This window comes from Harpia harpyja, chromosome Z (assembly GCF_026419915.1).
Source record: "Harpia harpyja isolate bHarHar1 chromosome Z, bHarHar1 primary haplotype, whole genome shotgun sequence".
Classification (NCBI taxonomy): domain Eukaryota; kingdom Metazoa; phylum Chordata; class Aves; order Accipitriformes; family Accipitridae; genus Harpia; species Harpia harpyja.
In genome coordinates, this window is record NC_068969.1 from 70,221,676 (window position 1) to 70,242,347 (window position 20,672).

General features: G+C 38.8%; 1 protein-coding gene across 1 annotated transcript; it reads left to right on the forward strand.

Moving 5' to 3' along the window:
• The first annotated feature begins 9,782 nt into the window (after positions 1-9,782).
• LOC128137072 (protein FAM240B-like) lies at positions 9,783-19,741 on the forward strand. The gene is made up of 3 exons (XM_052777702.1): positions 9,783-9,888; positions 15,539-15,687; positions 18,198-19,741. The coding sequence occupies exons 2-3, from the start codon at positions 15,542-15,544 to the stop codon at positions 18,328-18,330; spliced, it is 279 nt and encodes a 92-aa protein (XP_052633662.1). The 5' UTR covers positions 9,783-9,888; positions 15,539-15,541; the 3' UTR covers positions 18,331-19,741.
• The last annotated feature ends 931 nt before the right edge of the window (positions 19,742-20,672 follow it).

Here is a 20,672-nt window from a genome sequence, read left to right on the forward strand (position 1 = left end):
AATATTTGCATAGAGAAACCTGGCATGTAGTTCATCAGTGTGACCAGAGAGAGCAAATAAGAGCATTAGGAAAACACAGACTTATGTTGTCCTTCATGTCTGAGATAATGCAGGCTGGTACAACTGGGTTTTAGCTGCAGTGAGCTGGCCCTGTGACAGTCCTCAGCATTCCTCTCTTCAACCCGCCAGCTGAGCTTCTCATGAGATCTCGCCCCAAACCATTTCTATCAAAATATTTGTGTGAGCAGTGACCTGCTCTTAAGACTTTCTAAACCTCTGGGCTGCACTGGATGAAGAGCTCAGGGGCTCCTTTCAGCATTGCAGCTGGCGGAGCAGGAGTGGAGGTAGCTGCTAGCATGGGGGAGGTGATGAGCAGCTGAGGCAGGATGGTGGTAGCCATTGCCTCAGCCTGTGCAGCTGCATCCAGGTTGTGGAAGTGTTGAACGTGCATAACGGGGTGTCAGTAGCACATCTGACATTGATAGATAATGTTAAATAAAATCAGAAAGGAGGAACAATACAATAAAAATGAAGCCTAAGAATTCTTGAATATGTTCAGAGGAAGCTCCAGAATGAAACATTTTAAGATTTTAAGGTGAGCCAAAACAAAGGCATGGCACAAAAGTCAACAAATCATCTGCTGGCAGCAAACTGCTTTTCAGCTCAAGACATCTACTGCTTATTTAGAGAGGGATAGAAGCTTTTGGTATGTTGTGATGCTTGCATGGTAGCCAAAACTAAGAGTCCCCACTGTGATATGCCTCCTTTTGGCCTTACCGTAGAGGAAGAAGGGATTCTTGTCACTTATAGCTGGCCAGAAAATGAGCTTTGTTGCCACCAGATTCAATATTGCCAGTGTCTGTGTTTAAAATATTTAGGACCCAGGTACCCAGACAATGTCAGCTAAGATGGGTCTCCTTTTCAAGAACAAGTATTAGCTGGGTCTCATAAAGAAACTATGCAAATTATGGGAACTGGCACAGTAAATGTAAAGCTGTACAATACCATTCTAGAAAGTACAGGAGGTTTGCCTAGGAGGGCTGCTTTTTGATAGTGGCACATTTTCCCCAGACTCAGGCATTTCAGAGTCTTCGTTTGTTTATAATTGGTCTTACTGCTGCCAGACTCATCATTTCAGGTCAGAGCTTTCCTTAATCAAATCTCATACCAAGCTTCAAGAACAAAAAAAAAAAACCAAAACCCAAACATATTACACCTGTCCAATTGTGAAATGCTGAACAAGGTAAAAAAAAACCAAACTCCTGACCCTTCCATTATTGAGTTTTGTGCCTCATTGTCCTGGTTGTGGCTGGGGTAGAGTTAATTTTCTTTCTAGTAGTTGGTATAGTGGTATATTTTGGATTTAGTATGGGAATAATGTTGATAATCCACTGATGTTTTTAGCTGTTGCTAAGCATATACTAAGTCAAGGATTTTCAGTTTCTCATGCCCAGCCAGCAAGAAGGCTGGAGGAGCACAAGAAGTTGGGAGGGGACACAGCCAGGGCAGCTGACCCAAAGAGGCCAACGGGGTATTCCATATCATGTGATGTCATATCTAGTATATAAATTGGGGGGAGTTGGCTGGGAGGGGTGGATCGCTGCTTAGGCATCGGTCAGTGGGTGGTGAGCAATTGCATTGTGCATCACTTGTTTTGTATATTCCAATTCTTTTATTATTAGTGCACCCAACATGGAGCTCAAACATACGAAACTGAGAATGAATTTTGTCTCCCTAACTTTAGCCTATCAGTCACAAAAAAAAAGTAAAAGCAAGCAAATATATAGGGATAAAGAACCATAAAAATCATAAATGGAAAAGACCTATGAGGTCATTTAATCCACTTCCCTGCCATTTTACTCTGACTCCTCAGTGCACTTGGCAGTGCTTTGCCCAGTCTAACTTAAAATGTCTGAGATAATGGGGTTTTGGTCCTAGGTTTCCCTTGCAAAAAGAAATATGAACTGTAAGTCAGAAGACTATATTCTTGCATAATTCATGTTCTGATATATTTCCATGTGAATTAGCTCAGTTTAGTATTTTAAAAAAAAAAAAGGAAATAAAGGACCTCAACAGCTTGGATAGATAAACATATTGCTAGAGGAAGTAAGTTACTATACATCATCTGATTCATGTTAATTCTGTGGATCCACTTTCTCAGCCTGTAACAAACAGTAATTCAAATATACTTAGGTTGTTTAAACTTTTGTTCTGGTGCTTGAAACCAAAGGGCAATTTCGAAGTGAATTCCCCAACTGCCCTCACTTACCAGGCTTTGGTTCACTTCTCAGATCACAAAAAAAAAAAGATCTTTCAGGTAAGGCTAAACCAAAACATATGCTCCAAGAGCCCACCCAGTACACATCAACCAACTGCTAACAGAATTTCAGACCAGAGTAGAGCTAGTCTGTAATAGAGATGCGAGCCTGCACAGTCTGCGGACTTCAGGGTCTCACCATTAATTGTTTTACCCTAATGATGCTTTTTTGTTATGCACTACTTGTTATTGTAGAGATTGACTTAGGCTGTCCTTTGCACATTAAGCAACCTTAAGGCTCTTCACATTTTCTGTCGCCTAAAATAACATATAGAAAAAGGTACCAGAGATCATGGGTAATCTGCCTGTGTATTTAAGCCCTCAGGTATTTCTAGACAACAGTCAAAGATTTAAAAGCAGATTAATATTTAAGTACTATTAAAACTAAATAAAACTTATTAACAGAAATATTGTTTATTTGTATTACAATAGAATACCAAGGACCAAGCAGCCCATTAGGACTATGGACTAATTATGCTAAATTCTGTGACGTAAAAGATGGTTTGCATCCTGAACATGTTGCTGCACCGATGAGATTGGATATGATAAATCGTTAAAGGAACAATTAAAAGGAATGGCTCAGTACAATAAGTAAGACAGAATTGGGAATAGCTCACTCATTTATTAGAAAGTATTTAAAATGTAAATGTTCATGTCCATAAAGGGATTTCCTGAAACGTTATCAGAACATGAAAAGATTGCAAATACCATGAAGCAGTTGGCTTAAAATTCGATGGAGTACTAACAGAAACTCTTTTTTGTAGATGAACTAATTAATTAAAAAACCAAAGAAACCACTGCACTACTTCCTTAGCAAGTTAAAGTGTAATTAGTAGATCTGAACATGTTAATATGAATAAAATATCAGCTTGGGAAATAGCAGTGCTTATACAATTCCTTTCTCACTGTCAGCTGAACTATAAATTCATCCACACTGGCTATTTTCCCAGATTTTACAGGTATAATAATCTGTCCACTGCTTCTCTACATTGGAGAGCTATTAAGTTATTAAGAGTGTATTTTGACAAATTGGGTACACTGATACAGCCTCTTAGGCAAGCATTTCTAAGCCGCTTTTCCTTGCAATAGCGAAGCCAGCTTTTCAGTTCCAGTAATACAATTCCACAGTGCAAAGCACTGACCAACTATAAACTCAGATTGCAAAATCAGATTCATTCAAAATATTTTGACAGGTTAATTTTGCACTGGTAGATTTTGTGTTGGTCCCCCGATGTCTATTTGTGCCAAATTTCCATTGGACTTTTCACAAATACTTCTTTTTTGGTATTACATGCTTTCTGTTCCTCTCTGGACCCAACAACATCTTTCACATAGGGCCCCTGTGCTGTCTGCCATTCTGGATATTTTCTGTACTTAACTTTTGCTTCACATTGGTGAGTCCTTCAAATCTTACTTTAAGCTGTAGATCAAGGTAGTCTTACCACATGTGCTAGTTCCCAAGATATCAGGCTTCTCCAATTGTTTTTCTTGTCCAATAATCTTACATTTCTTCAGTTAGGTTTTGCAGGACCAGTGACATGATACAGCTGACTTTGTTGGAGAAATATGCTTGCCAGCCTGGAGCAATACAGATGGAATAATGTCACATCGTCCAGCGTAATGTCCATCTATGTGGGCTCAGACATATCATTCACAGGGCCAATACACTGCACTGTTTTCACCTTGTCCCCTACTTTTGCACTCTCTCTGGCATGTTTCTCCCAGGAACGGTCCATGCTATGTCTCCCTTTCTGGTTCACACAGAGAGCATCCAAATAGACCCTACCACTAGCAGCATTGTCCTCTGACACAGAAGGGAAGATGGTAATAAAACCCCTTAAATCCTGTGGGCTATTTATCTGTCTAGTTGCAGAGAAAACATTCATCACCCTGATTTTCAAGCTTAAGGAAGCTTGACCCTGCTGGCCAAAGCCACACAACTGAAGAAACATCCATACAGCATAGGTGAAAGCTTGGGCATAAAGAAAAGGACATAAAGAAAAGTAAGACAAGATTCAGCAAATGAACACTACAGAGCTGTCCTGAATAAGTAGTTGGTGGCTGTGTTTGCTGAGTAGCAAAGCAAGAAGAACAATGCTGAGACAATAAGAACACTTTCCCAGGCCATAGAAAGACTGCAGTACCATCTACACCTCATTAGCACCTCCCACGTTGTCCTGTTTCATGCATCTTGCATCCATAACATAGCCCCTTTATGAGGGAGCTTACAGCGTGTACTGCAGGCCCTGCAAGCTGGGAGGAGCTTTGTGTTAGTAAAAACCAGAAACCAGCTGCTGTAGTGCAATTTAGCCTTCATCCTTTTCTTCGGTCCTATTCCTGCTTCCCCTCATGCATGCAAATAATGTGCAATACACAAAAGACAAATGTAGTCCTGATAAGGAAATGGAAGTCAAACAGAAATCTGCGACTGGGCACCGTCCTCTTCAAGTAGTCAAGTGCAAATGACCAAGCATGACTGGGGAAAGACATAGGCATTTTGTAGCCTGCTGCACTACCCAGAGGCCACTGCAGTTAAGTGTCCACTAAAATCTTCAGTGGCCTGTAACAAATGAATTCTATTCTTTTCAATGAAGGATAAGGCTTGGTTACCTAATGCAAATAAGCATCTTATTTACAGCATCACCATAGCTAGCGAAGCCTATCTGTGTAAAGTTCACTATAAATCATTTGTGTAATTACAAAGAACTTAGAAATAACTTGAGGCAGAGAAACTTATGATTACTCAAGTACTCCCTGGATCACCCCAGCAATTGTTGTTTTCCAGTCACAGTTTGAATGGTAACAGATTGAGAAGAGTCACTGTTGTCAGACTACAGTAGGAAGGGTAACTGTCATCTCCATGCTCTGTGGCATCATGTGTTTCTTATTTGCATCAAATTAGCAATGGAGCTAATCTCCACAGATGCTACTTTCCCCAGCCTCAAGTTCTCCCCTCTCTGACAATCTTTGCACATTTGCAACATAATCCACATGTTATGATCCATAATCCACTGTCATGAACTCAGACACTGAAAGGAAATTTGCTTGGCTTTAGGAATCTACTTTTAGGCACCTAGTTTAGATAAAGGTATCTACACAACTGACCACATGCAATATCAGAATACACTAACTGCTGGGGGAGTATTTTGTGTCCAGCTGTCCTCCACCTTCTTAATGTACTTGACAATAATAAGGTATTCCTTTAGTCATTCAGATGAAACAAAACTGTTCTGAGCCACTTATCTAAGGGCATCTCAAACACCAAAGACAGCCATGGGAGATGGTTCATGGTTTCTCAGTGTGGGAGATGATTTAGTGACCGTCTGTAGGTATTAGTAGCACAGACTCCATATCAACAAGTAGAATGTAGTACTGCCAACACTAGTATTTTTGAGCATTTTTTACAAAATTGCACAGACATTAGTGAGACCCCAACTGTAGGCAAGGCAGTCTTTTCTTACACACTCTTTCCTGGTTTTAATGATGGTATTCCACCATCTTTGATGCACTTATATTGCTGTCACCCATGAAGTTGCATCCATGGTAATGGTCAGATAGAAAAAAAAGCATGGCTGCCCCATGACAGGGGAATGAACCAGGAGCCAAGTGTGACCCTAGCACAGGCAATGCCTTCACCAAGAAGAAGTCATCCTCCTGTGGAATCTCAGAATGGCAGGCCAAGCAGGTTCCTACATCAGGTGCTGGTAACAGCATCCATCAGCAGCCCCAAGAATGGTGAGGGGATGAAACAGGTCTAGGGCACATCCAGCATACACGTCCAGAGACAAGATACCTATGACTCTGCTCTATGATGTAGGTCTGAGGTCTGTCCGGGGACAGGGTGAAAGACAGGGCTGGAGATGGGAATTTGTCTAGCAAAGCTCAGGCAGGAACCAGATTCCTGAGCCTGAGCTGAGACGGGGTGCCTGGGCAGGGGTGTGGGTCCCAGGTGAGACTGGGCAGGTCTGTGAAGGCCTGTTGAGGTCCTCCAGACCCTGACAGTAAGACAGTAAAGAAACACCCCAAAATACACTGTTAAAAACACCACAGTTCACAGCCACATTCTGCAATTGGTCACATGAAGCAAAATAAGCCCCATATAAATGGGGATTTCTGTACCAACTAGCAAAAAAATACAAGGTGATGATAGGGTAACAAAGTGAATTGCTACAATACAACATCCGAAACATGATCAGTTATACCAAAGCTTATGTCAGTGCAAGACAACACTACATGAGACCTATTAACAGCTCTAAATCATTTCAAATGAGCAAAAGCAACTGTCAGAGCCATACCAGGAGAGGTACACTGTAGACTTGTCAACTTCTCAGGTGAAACTGTCAGGTCAGGCTATAAACCTCCAAATGTGTAGTGGTATCTACGTGCTTTTTAAAGTTGAAATAATTTACTCAAAATATTGATTTGTCTGGCAAGTCTATAGAGTAAACCTGTGCAACTTCTAAAGTCACATAATATTCATGCAATTGACTCTGTAATACCAGAAGGCTGGAGTAGACTATACTGTTGATCTCTATGTAGTATCAGACTGAGTCTTGCATGCCAAGTATCATCCACTTTAACTACAAAGATCAAAGAGCTCTGATTATTCCTTTGTATGTCTTGTAGTGGCCTAGTCCTCTGCCTAGAGTTTCTTACGCTTTCTTGCCACTAGGCACCACTGAAATTACACAGCAGAACTGTGGGTGAGTTCTCAGACTTTTTGAACTTGGGCAGTTTCAAACACAAGGGCAGTATTTTGAGATCTGTTTTATGTCAGGGCTGCAGTGAAATCAAGATTTTTTCAAAATAAATTCCAAGTAACTCCCTTGCCATGAAGAAACATGCCTTAGAATACCTGGTAGCCAAAATGTAATGCCATCTATCTAATACGTGGGAAAGCGCAAAACACCCCTCTGAGTCATACAGGAGATTAAACAAGCATGCCGTTGACTCTGTCTTTCAAGCACAGAGTATTGCATTATTTATATAAAGTGGAGCAGCTCCAAGAAGAGAAACTGTAAGAGTCTGACACCATCATCAGTGACTTGGGCATTTGCCTAGAGTCCAATATCAGCCATCAGACAGAGCAGTCTGTCCTGGAGCAGTGAATTACCGACCTTATGTTACATTTCACGGCTGCCTTCCACTAACAGTAGTGGTGCTGAGTGTCTTATTGAATGATTATTGGAAAAATTAATTTTACTGTTAATCTAAAGTCACCATGAACTCAGTAGGGATACTTAATGACACATTACAATCTTCCTCTCTCTTCCTTTCTCCCCATCTGCTAACCACATCCAGCAAGTGACAGATAACCTGTTTCTCTTTATGGTAAAAGATAAGGTGAACTTATATTACCTCTCCTCTTCTATTTCCTACAGAGGAACCAACTTTTCTCCCTGATGGTCTCACTGAGGTTTATCTATTTAAACTTAGAACAATTGTTCCTAACTGATATTTAGCCTTGAAGTTTGCTGCTTCTATTTCAGACCTTGTGCATTTTTCCCAGTTTATACTAGCTGATCTAAGAAAAGATATTACCTCCACATATGAATCTCATCCAAACTTCAGGCATTGACAGAGAACTGGAATACAACCTACTGTGTTATAGGTGGAGCCATATGCTGTCACTTTTCAAATAGAGATATTGGTCTGACTTGACACCATTTAAGGCTTTCAGACAAACTTCAGAGGATTTAATAATTGAAGACCTGAAGGAAAATGAAATAAATACAAAGTGGGTTTGCCAAAGGTCAGCCATGGCACATTACTTCAGTGCTTCTCTTCGACCAAGATAAATGTGGGCAGATGCATGTGGACCAGCTAAACTGTGAAGCTCTGTAAAATATTTAACATAGTGCCACAGGAAAAACATTCAATAAGCTGTAAAAAAAAAAAAAAAAAAAATCTCATACAAGACATTTAAGTGGATAAGGAGTGGCTAAATTCATATAACATCTTTTAGTGAAAGCTCCCTACCTGCATGAAGGTTAAAAAAGGAATTGCTCCAGAGCTGTCTTAGAAGCAGTCTTACTACTGTTTTGAGTGGTGACATTTGGCACAAAATGAAGCAGTGAGTTAAAGAAATTTTCCAGAGGACACAAAGCTTGTGATCAGCACAGGGGACTGAATTTCAAAGACAAAAGAAACAGATGACCTGAAGGACTGAAATAGAGAAAGTGGCACAAAAGGCAGGTCATGAACTTAGGATCTAATTAAAATTTCTATTGTAAGCTGGATTTTATCAGTTGGAAAAAATAACAGGAGAACTAGGTGGGTGCATTAATCGATTAGAGAGTGTTTATGAGCATGGTACATTTCTGGAAAATATAAATGTGATTCTAGATTCAGATGGTTATATCCAAACAAAATAAGGAAGCATATAAGGTATTAGTACTCAGCTGGAATATGACATACAGTTCTCATTGCCTGCGTTCAGTGAGACTGCAGAGAAAGGCCATAAAACTTATCTAGAGAATGAGTATGAGAAGAGTCCAAAGTCCTTGACTGATTTATCTTCAAAACAAGGAAGGAGAGGGGAGGTGATTTCTGCCGTACATACCATGGAGCCAAGGCAAGGGTAGCTTGTCTCTTGAATAAATTCAGGTTGCAAATTAGAAGAAAACTTACAGTACTTTGCACAGAAGAGTTCTGGAGCAACTTTTTACTGGAAATACCTGGAGTAAGAAACATAACTCATTTCAAGATGGAACTTGCCAAATTGTCAGAGTTACACAGTCAGGTTGCCAATAATAGATGAGAGCAGGAGGTCCCTCTCAGTATTCTCTTCCTTTGTCAGAGTAAGTAGCACCTTACTTCCCTGTGTTTTTCTGTTTACCCAGTGGTACTAGTGCAGGGAGGAAGAATCTGTCCAAGAAGTGGAAGTGCTAAATTCTGTAACAAATTATATATGCTATGATTCCAGCTCGCAGCTGGCTGAGTTCAGATTCCTGCGCTATTCAGAGTATTAACAGCTTAGCTGGAATCCTGTCATGTAGCCTACCAGGTGCTCTTACAGACCAACACTTCAAAAGGGGTGAAAAAGAAATCTGTTTATCTGTCAGTCACTCAGTAGCACAGTCCTGAGACAAGCTGTGTTATTCAACATGTTCTGTTCAGATCTATCCATCTTCTTGGAGGGGAGGGTACTGAATTCCTGCAAGTGATATGGAAGTTATGTTCCAGTGATCTGCACTTGTCAAAGAATAACTGTTTCTCCAGAGCCAAGTTATGACATCAGTGGCACCTGCCATAAATTATAGCACAGATCAAATGTGGCATTCAGAGTTTGTGCCCTGTAACTGTCTGGTCATTCTGCTTGGTGTGTTGCAGACTTCACAAAATGAGACTGTGGGTTTGGGTTTTTTCCCCCCCTGCCATTAAACTAATTCATAACAGCAGATGTCATCACTCCCAAATAAAAATGAGTGACAGATGAAAAGATTTAATCAGTTATTCCTGGCAGTTGGAGTCCTCTTGAAAAGGGGAACCCAGAGGTAAAACTGACACAATTCAGTAATCACTCAAGAAATCCATACTTTGACAGAAGAGGAAGCTACTATACAATCAAAGTAAGCACTTATATTCTTGTGTTTTGGCCAAAATAAGATTTTCTTTTCCTATCTTGATTATTAAACGCACCTAGACATACATGCATATACATTTATTTTACTTTCTGTTAAATCATGTGAATTTGAATAATGCTTTCTTCTTCTTCCCTCCATGACCTTGAATTCTGTGTATTATGCTATACTTTATTAGAAGATGATCTCATCCTGTCTGATTTATAATATATCAGAGATATCCTGCCTCTACTTTGTTTTACTCTAATCTTAACTTCAATTATTAACCTGTTATTTGTTCCTATGTCTGGTTTTGGTATTACTAGAACTTCTGTATTACACATACTTCAGCTGAAAGGAAAACCACCACAAAATGAACATGTAAGGGGATATTCATCCTAATGATTCATTCTATGAACATAATTTAAAACTTTTTAGAACAAAAAGCTTATTTTTTTCTTCTTAAAAAACACCATAAACATGCTTTCAACTTGTATAGTATACTGTAATAATTCTGTGATGCTGGAAAATGTTCTATGCTTAGGCAGACAAAACCCAGTGAAGGGCAAAAGGAATAGGAGACTAATTAGTGGCCTGACAAAGATAAAATAGCTCATGGTCATGATATGACCCGAGGGAGTGAGTCCAGTTGAAGTCAAAGATAATCTTTCCATTGTTTACAATGGTCTTCAAAAAACTCTGAAGTGACTGTGGAAATTCTTTCAGAAAGATGTTCATGTTCAACATTAAAATTGGCTGAATCCTCAAATTCATTAAAAGTGTTAAAATTAGCCCTATCTCCACCTTTTAGAAAAGAAACATTTTTTTAGGATATAAAACCCCAATCATTCTTGTTGAAGATTTTGTTCTTTCAGCAAATATTTTTGAAATAAAATTTAGAAAATTTCAAACATTATTTTATCCTGCTGGCTAAAATATTTTCCAATAAGAAAAAAAAAAATAAGGTTGGTTTCTTTTTATTAGACAAACCAACTGAATATGTTTGGTTAACAGCTTTACTGAATGCATTAAAATACTTCTCATTAAAAAGTAAAAGATTTTCAGAGAATCTCATTGTATGCACAAGTATTTTCTCTATATATAAAATCCAGAATTTTGAAGACAATGGCTAGCTCAAGACATGTATTAAATAGAAAGACTGAAAAGGGGTAAAAAATGCCTCCTGAAGTTTCAGACAAGATGTTCTTCTTTTGCTTGTTTGTTTTAGATAAAGGTTACTAAAAATAGCACTTTTGTTCAAAACATCAAGAGCCGTTTCTGACTCCAAAATTTTTCTGGCAAGAGTCCAAAGTAGAAATACAATTACAAAGTGGGTAGAAGAGAAATTCTTTGTGTTAGATAGATATTTGTTCATACTCCTTTTTGTACCTCAGTGGAGGTTGTCTGAGATCACAGTAACTCAAAATGTGCAGACCAGGAAAGGGTAAGACCAGAGCATTTGGAAACATACTAATTTAACGCATTTCCAAAGCACATTCAGCCTGCAGATCAGATTAAAAGACAGAAGGTTGTACCACTGGCTGTTTCTGTATTAATTTTGTGTCAGTGAATAAAAGTTGTGCATATAATAACTTCCAGCTAGAAGCAAAATTTCTTCTCCCTTTCACTGGAGAGATCTGTTGAGGGAAAACTATTCATCATTCACACTTTGAACCCCCTTTAAACATGCTCTGGGACAGCAGCCTAAAGAGTTTAAACTAATGTATTGTATGTAGATGCTGTGTTGCATGAGTGATTGGCTGTCTTACAGATTGCTGCATGGCCATGTGATTTATAATTTTATTATAAATGCAGGAGATTTTTCCTTTACAGTGTAGTTAATTTTATTTACTAATGCTTCTTCTTATGGACATTCTTTATAAATTAATAATTTGTTAACACATAGATTAATTCCCATAAATGACAAATGCCATAAAAAACTCTTTCATACACACATACACATAATTCTGACAGTTGAGTTTCAGAGCTACCAAATACATAAGCCACTTTAGCCAAGATCTATTTTTACCTTCATATAAATTTTATTTTATCAGCTTGGCTCCCCAAAAAAGCAGCCAACTACACTTCAAATGGGCAGGTAGGACTGCACAACCCATATAAAAATAGTCCCTCCTTAACCATCCATTAGTTGAAGATTTAATAAAGGACTCTGCCTTTCACCAGTGTTATGCACATTTTAGTAGTCCGTCAGAGGAAATGTACTGCCGAAAGTTTCACAACATAAATTTTCAGTTCATAAACCATACTTACACTGATTCAAGTCTCCTGAATGAATCATTTTGAACCTATGGAAGTGTTGTTTCTTATTTTACTTTCATATCAGTGAGAAAACATGTTAAAACAACCTGCCGTTAGTAGCCAGAAAGACTCCTCCTTGACTTTCCTTTAATTTCTCTGGACTAATACCTGGCTTTCCAAAATGAAAATAACAATGATAAAGAACCTCTTTTCCTTGCTCACTTTCCACCCAGGCAGAACTGGTGGAGTCAGTCTAAGAATGTGTGGTTTTTACTTACAGACAAAATCTAACTCTCCTGCTAGTTTCCGAACCCTGGGGTATGTGATTGAAGGAATCAAGAACAAGTTTGCCAGAATTAAGTACAATTGTCAGTGTAACTCCAATTTATGTTATTGGGACATCTAAAAAGAAAGCAGAAAATCACTCAACAACAACAAAAGATGTTTTCTAGAGTAATAATAAAGAATTTGTTTGACATGAAGAAAACAAACCTAGATAATTACTCAGAAATCCAAACCAAGCTCCTGAGTAGAACCTTTCAATTAGAAAAAAAGAAGGTATTACACAGTATACATGAACTCTAATCTCTATACATGGATGTTGTAATGCCAGACTCAAAGAAAGGATGCTTTCACACATCATAGTATGAGAGATGCTGCCTAATAATGCCAGACAGCACCATCTTCAAGTATCTTACCTCAGGAATCTGTCTTAGCAAGGACCACATGTAATATTCACTGTCACTGACATTCCTAGGAACTATTATCAAGTCAAATGTTCTTGGCTTGCAAAAAGTCCCATAGACATACCAGACTAACATTTGCAGAAGTACCTCCATCTTTGGGGTACCTGTCTGGCCACAGCTTGTTCCTCTAAGTGGAGCAGCCAAGATTTAATGCATGCACCCCCAAAAAATCTAACCAATTTAGACCTCAGATAAAGACTGGAGGCCCTCTTTGTACCACTTGAAGAACATCTACTAAAAGTTTAATAATGACATCTACTAGAAGTTTAATAATCACAAAAACTTAATCTCTAATGAAAGGTTAATGTGTTATGGCAGACTCTTACATGAGGCAAAGTATAATAGGGTTTTGAGGGCAAATCTACTCAGACAGTTTGTCAGCAGCTTGCACTTGGCTTCTGAGGCAACAGGATAATTATCTGAAGAGTGTCAAGTGGGCAGCTGCAACTGATAGAAGAGCCTTTAAATGGTGCAAAGACCCAGGTGACCTGCTGGTCTAGGAATGATAAAATAATCATATTCCATCACTCACTGTAACAAGCTGTTACCAGAGCATTTATTCTAACACTGCTGAAAGCCTATAGAATTAAGGTACAGCTAGGGCATGTTCCAGTGTGTCCGTGACATGCATACATTTTTGCAAGATGAAGCCTTAAATAATACTGTTATTTTAGGACCTCAGAGTGAGACAAAAGATCATCAAAAGATTACCCTTATTCCCATTTAGACCACATCATTGATAAACAAAGCACATTTAGCAAAAGGTGGTAGTAGAACTGCTGTACCCGCACTGACGTAACAACTCCTGCTGTATCCTGCTGTGCTACCGCTACAGCATCCCCGATCCACAGCAAGAGAAACAGCAGAAAACTGCTGTTTGCCTCAGAGGAAAATATCTGATTGTTTTGGTAATATTGCAGCTCCTGCTGACCTTGCTGTGAAGAGGACCAGTATCCTAACCACTCAAGCATGTCTGATACCGTGTCCCTTAAGTGATTATATTACATGGACTGACCAGTTCACACTTACTAGTCCAGTTGGACTGTGATGGTCTTTAAGCAACTGGACTTGTATGCAAAAAAAAAACTGCATCTGGAAGTGGCAGAGATTTTTCTTTTTGTTAAGCATGTTTTTCAGTCCAATCAGACTTAGCATCAAGTTTGGCAAAATTATTTGTTATTACTGATCTTTCTAAAAACCAGGTTTGTGAAAATGATGCCAAATCTAAACTATTTAATCTAGGAAGATGCCAACATCTTACTTAGGTGCCCTTTTAAAGCTGCAGGAGTTTAAAATACAGTATTTGATAGGAAGACCTTACACAAGTCTGCCTTCACTGTGTTGCATCTGACCTTTTCTTTTTCTCTGATCTTCTGCTTACAGCATTGCACAAATGAAAGGTTTCCTCAGATTGGCCTACATTAGCATAGTCTTCATAGTATTTATCAAAGATAGCTCATAAAGTATAACATTGTCTATGAAGCAGACTCACAAGTACATATCGGGGTCTGTGAGGCATTAATTCATCAGCACTCCAGAGTGGTCAGTTGGCAAAAGTTGGCAAAAGAATATAGATGAACACAAGGAAGCAAAGGGATTTCATAGGAACTGAAATTATGTGCTGATCTAGTTGTAGAAAACTCAGGCACATGGGTTTGGTGGTTTTTTTCTTTCTTGCATCCTTCCACTTGCTGGAAGGGCTTAGTGGAGGAGACTGATGCAGGAAATCCTGCTTCACAGTTGGGGCAGAAGTATAACGGGTTGTTGGTACCTTATTTAATATCACAGCAAAGCAGTATTTGGCCAGCAACAAATATAGTACATGATGAAATTTTTCGGATTATTTCCTTTGGGAATAAACAACAGAACTTAACTTTTCAGAGTACCATTTAGATCTGATAACCAATGCATATCTGGTAATATCAGCAAGTGCCTCAGACATGCTGAGAATTTTAAAACCCTGCATGTTTGAATACTATGCATTTAGCAATGAGATATTCACCTCATTTCTGTCCTTTTTCTCATTTATTGGAACTAATCTCTATATTTTAACAAGCCCTACTTTTAACAGTATTTAAGACTGGATTTTGATAAATTAAAGAACAAGGCCATAACAAGCTCCCCGGGGCTTTGCACTCTGTGTGCTTCAACTTTAGATTCATAATTTGCCTGCATATTTTGTGCTTGATATCATTTGGAGTAGTAAAAGGAAACATTTAAGAGCAATGTATTTCCCTTGGATAACCATCTATGATCCCTTTTACAACTACAGGGGAAGGGAACACAACACCTTCACAACATCTCATCCGAACTTCAGTGATGATGACATTATGTCTAAGAGTATTTTTCCCAAGTTCTTCCAAAACCACTTAAAATCTCACACATACTGAGGCCTCCACAATATTTCAGTGAACTGTGCCATGCGTAGTCATTACTCAGCAACAAAAATATAGGTATACAATTTAACTATCACCCAAGGCCTGTTTCAATGTCTTATATTTTGCTTCAAGGCAGAGTAAGCATCAGTTACCTATTCTTCTCAGGTGACATACTTTAATAGCACTTCAAGAGAAAGAAATTACAAGAGGCTAAGCAACACAGTATCTGCCTCAGGTTAGGCCCCCGACTGCTCTGACCTCCAAATTGCTTTTCAGAAAATGAGCAAGCATACCAACTTTAGACACTACAAGATGGGTGGTCATGACGCAGAATGGCTGAAGAACTTCTGGGAAAAAGTCATCCAAGAGCAAACTAAGCAACGAGAAGATGAAGAGTCTAGGTTAAGTAAAAGCGCCCTGAACAAGTAAGTGGTATTTTTTTCTTTTGCACAAGACAGCAAGGCATGTCATCACGTGCTTTAAAATAAGGTAACCCATTATTGTACTGCTTTATTCATAGCACAGATTGTGTTCTGGATCTTTGGCACTTTTCCTCTCACAGCTGCTTGTCTCATATTTCCATGGCTCTTCTGCATGGAAACTCAGACACCCCTCTCTCCTGAACCTCATGAGCATTCTTCAAAGGCCTCGGAGTGTAGCCACATAAAAATAAAGCACTTTGGCACTATGGCTTGTGACAGACAGAAAATATCAGGATTTTTACCTGGAACTGGTACAGCTACACAGAAAAATAAAATAGTATTACATTAAAGAGATAGGCAAACCACTCATTTAATGTGTAGCATAAACAAAACCATACCATCTTTATCATCTTCAACAGCCCTTTGCATCATATAAGCCAAAAGGTAGGAACAGTACAATAAGATTTTCCTGCCCCATGAAACACATTTCTTAAGCATTCCTGATATACAACAGATAAAAAAAAAGGCTATTCAATTTTTTTTTTTTTTTCCAAAACAGTGTAAAAAAACAGGCACCACCTAGAAAGAGCTGTGACTGTGGTATAGATACTCTGCACAAGTGTGGTAGACTGCTTCAAATACTTGCTCACCCTGTTGCACCTCAGGAGTTTGAACCAGGGTCTCCCACACACTAAGTGAATCCCCTGACTAATAACAGATGGAGAGAGAGGATAAGAAATACTTGTGCCTCTCGTGTTTTTCTGATGGGCGTTCCTCCTGAAGTTGACAAAGGTTTTCTTGCACACTTTCCTCAAAACTGGATCATTCACATAAATTAGTTTGACTCCAACAAGCTGGAATGTGCTGGTAAAGGGCTGTTTCTTTTTAAAACGTTCTGGGTAATCTAACCGTCATGCCCAAGGACGGTGTGCCCTTTATTGTCATTTTAAACATGAGGAAATCAAGACCTGGGCAGGCCTTGTGTCCCAGCAGAGTCAGATGTAGAATCCTGCTCCCAGTATCCTACTCTGGCTAGTCAGTAATATTCCCAAATCACCAAGCTGGTGGAGAGAAAATGTGTAATAAAACCCAGGAAACTGTTCAGCTGCACTGGAAACCTTTGTCACTCTAGCTTCACAAAAAACTACCACAAGAAGACATTGCAAACCAATTGCAATTAGGGGTGTAGATAAGATTTGTAACTTCACAAAGTTAAAAATGCTAAAAGCTTTTATAAGTTCTTCCCTGAATAGAAAAAAATTGCAGCAAAAGAACTTTGAATATGTCTTAACTTACATATTCAGTATGTCTTAACTGACTGGTCACAACTGAAACAGACCCAAGCAAGTTCCTTTAAGGTCACTTGACCAAAGCCCAAGTTGTTCACAAAGTGTTCTCTAATTTGAAAAACAATATACTTTCAGGAGGTAATAAACATTGTCATTACAAAATCTACAGGTCCACTACCTCATGTAAGTGACACCTGGGAGAATTAGATGGCTCTAAGTATAGGCGAATGCTCCCTCTGTGACACCCAGGACACTAGCTGACAAGGAACACCAGTGCTTTCAATGGCAAATTTTTACTAACTAATTGCACCAATTTTTTGAGGCTTAACTATACACACAAGAGAATAGTGAAGCCAAGACAGGGTAGACCAAATGAGACAATTTTAAAACACAATCTGAAATCAAACTCGGAAGCCAAACCAGCACAAGAACCCATGTGAAACAGCTACTGCTAAGTTATTCTCAGATTAAATCATTGGCTGCTCTTCTTTTTAACACACCAAATGTAATATAAAAATCCATATATTCCATGATGCATTTGGCATTACCATATGATATCTAATCCTATAGCATTGCTGGGTCAGGTGTTTCATAACACCATTTTCTTTGGAAAATGACCCAGGCAAAAATATCTTGCAGTGGTCCCTAATGATCTTCTCTTTTGTCTGTACTATACTTGCATCTTGAAGCTATGTGGCTCCTCTCGTATGTGACATCAATTCCTTTCATTAAACACATACAAGGTCTGCAGAGATTTAGGGTACAAAATGGTTACTTTATTTTTCTTTTTTTTTCTTCAGAGTAAACCAAAATGGACATATTTAATGTTCTGCTTGCTCTTCTTCACAGTATTTTACAGTAAACTTGGGGGATCAGGGGGTGTAATCATATTTTTTAATCTACACATTGAATGACCTTACTGGTTAGACAGTACTTCTGTGTGGCTTTGAGAATACCCCAGAGGAAAAAACAGAGCTCTTCACACTGACAGTATTTCAGCAGTTGTTTGACTCATTAGGAATCCAGCAATGTCAACCACTGATAGCATCAGCACTATCCCTTTCTCCCCTGCCTTCCCAATCTAGCAAGCTACAGAGATGTGTAGATGGTAAATAAATATGGGACAAGTGCTATGGTGATGAAAGAGAGACTCTGCTGAAGAGCCCTGGATACATTTGAAGGATTTGGCTCAGTGCTTGTTAAGCACTTGTCCTCTCTTTGCAGACTCCGCTACGAATGGACTCTGCGGCTGGAAGGCCGAGCAAGGCAGGTCCAGGCACACGCAAAAACGCAGAAAGAACAGATGACGCTGCTGTCCATCGAGACTCTTCCCTCGCCAGATAAAACTGTTGCTTAAAGTTACTGGGAAAACACAGAAATCTTTGGGCCTGACTCTGACCTTCTGCATGCACGTATAAACCAGCAGTTACACTGCTGAACAAGCAAAAGATCAGAATCTGGCCCTTTTCCAGATTACTTACTAGAGCTACTAATAAAGTCCTACTGAAATTTAGTGCAAGAATAAGGTCACAGTAGGTAATCTCAAAAAAAAAATATGCAAAGGGATAGTTGAGAAGCAGACACCTTTAATTCTCCATGATATATTATTATTGCGATGCAGCAGGACTTTCTTATGTAACTCTGCATTTCCCAGTGACAACAACATATTTCTAGGAAAGAGGATGGCTTGATTAATAGGAATAATACATTCAAACAGCTGCATGCAAAATTGCACATTTCCATTTACAGAGCTCCATTTACAGGGCTTAATGCAGATACAAGCTGTTCTGCCTGTCTTGATGAGCCACAGTGAAGGGAGTTAAGGATTAGTCTGATCAGCTGGACAGAAGGAGAAATATATTCTTTAATGGAATCAGGAAAAAAAAGAATGAGCTTTTCTGATCAACATATAAGAAAATTTACAGATATTAATCATTAAATTAACAGAGGAAAGGATTTTGACTTTCATGGGGTAGGTAAGAAAAAGACTACTGAGGTTATTATGAACCAGTCTGAGAAATGTCAGAGCAAGTGAGTATGAAGGACAGTTTGAAATAGAAGGCAGCAAATCAGTTCATCATAACAGCACAGGAATGCTTCGCAAGGTATCACGTGCCATACCTGGTGTGCACTAATCCAAACACTTGTTGCATTTCATCTTCTTCTAGGTCAGGTGAAGGGAGGAATAACTAAATGCAGGGTATTAATAGTGTGTTCTGCTTACCTATATGTCTGTGTATCTAAATATGTTTTGGATGAAAACATTTACTTGTTATCTCTTCAATTAATTTCTTTGATATGCAAGAGAAAAGTCATAAGTCTAAACAACTATTTTTCTCTAACAATATTGAGCCAGATGGAATGTTACTTTGCATCTTTGTTTACACTGAAGAAGTGGATAGGAATACATTTGATAAATTTCAAAATAAACCAAAAATTAAACCATTTTGACCTCACAGAAATGCTTTTTTTTATCCTTTTAAAACAGCATTTCATTTAAAAAACCACAGTTTTACAGAATGTTCACACTGTTACATAGTGACATTCTCCCACATTAAAAAACATGCTATCACAAAAATGTTGCTATTCCACAAAGGATTAAAACAATTAAAAACTTATAAATTGTTCTTTGGTTATTCAAAACTGAAGGGAATGTAGAATCAGTCTCTTTTCATATAACCCAACCCAAAAAGCAATTGTTTCTTCCAGTGTTTTTTTTCTATTCGAAAAGCAATGCTGAAAAATAATAAAGTTGTAGTTGCTTTTGCCTTTGCAGAATGGTCTCTTTCTTCTGTGTTCATTTATTTCCCACTATTATCTAAAAAGTTCTTTTGCTGCCACCGAAGTTAAACATTATCTCTGCTGAAGAAGATCAAACAGGACCCGAACCTGCTGCTACTTACATAAAAAACAGAGTAGTTCACTGTTCTGTAGCGTAGCTAAAGGACACAGACAGGGCCTACTGAAATGGAGAAATGCCAGATTCCCCACTTCTGAAAACAAGGTCTACTAGATTTGCTAGCTTAACTACTGCTTTATGGTGTTGTAATGCCACCGACATCAGTGCAGCTTACCCCTACTCTATGCCAGCATGACAAGGGAAGAAGATCCAAGAAAAGCTGGGCCAACAAGCATTTACTATTCTTTTACATTTAATGTCAATGCTTTTAATTATTAGGAACACTTTTATGACAGTATATCTGTTTATGCAGTTATATAAGATACAGGAAAAAGACCACACAAGTAGATGTGATCCACACACAGCAATTTTCAGCACTCCCCAGAGAGTACCCGAAAACCAGCTTAGGTCCCCAGGCAGTAGCTTTTCCATCAGGAGCTCTGAGGAGGTCGAGGTATGTGTGAAATTACTTCCACTACAAGCAGGTGGCATCACATTGACTACACACCGGAGGAGTATTGCAGGAACTGTTTATCTTCGGAAGTACGTGGAACCCATTTCAGTCGTGAGTGGGTTTCTGATAAATCCACTGCAGCACAGAGTGTGTATATCACAAGTGTGAAAGACTAAAATCCTCTCACTCTCAGTCAAAACCAGCCCTTTGTGAGTTGCTCATGTGCAGATACATTAGTCATGCTTACCTATTCTAACACATATTTTACAGACAGCAGTATCCTCACACCTCCATGTTACTGAATACCAGATGCTTTCTGTTCCCAAATGTGGATGTTCATCCACTT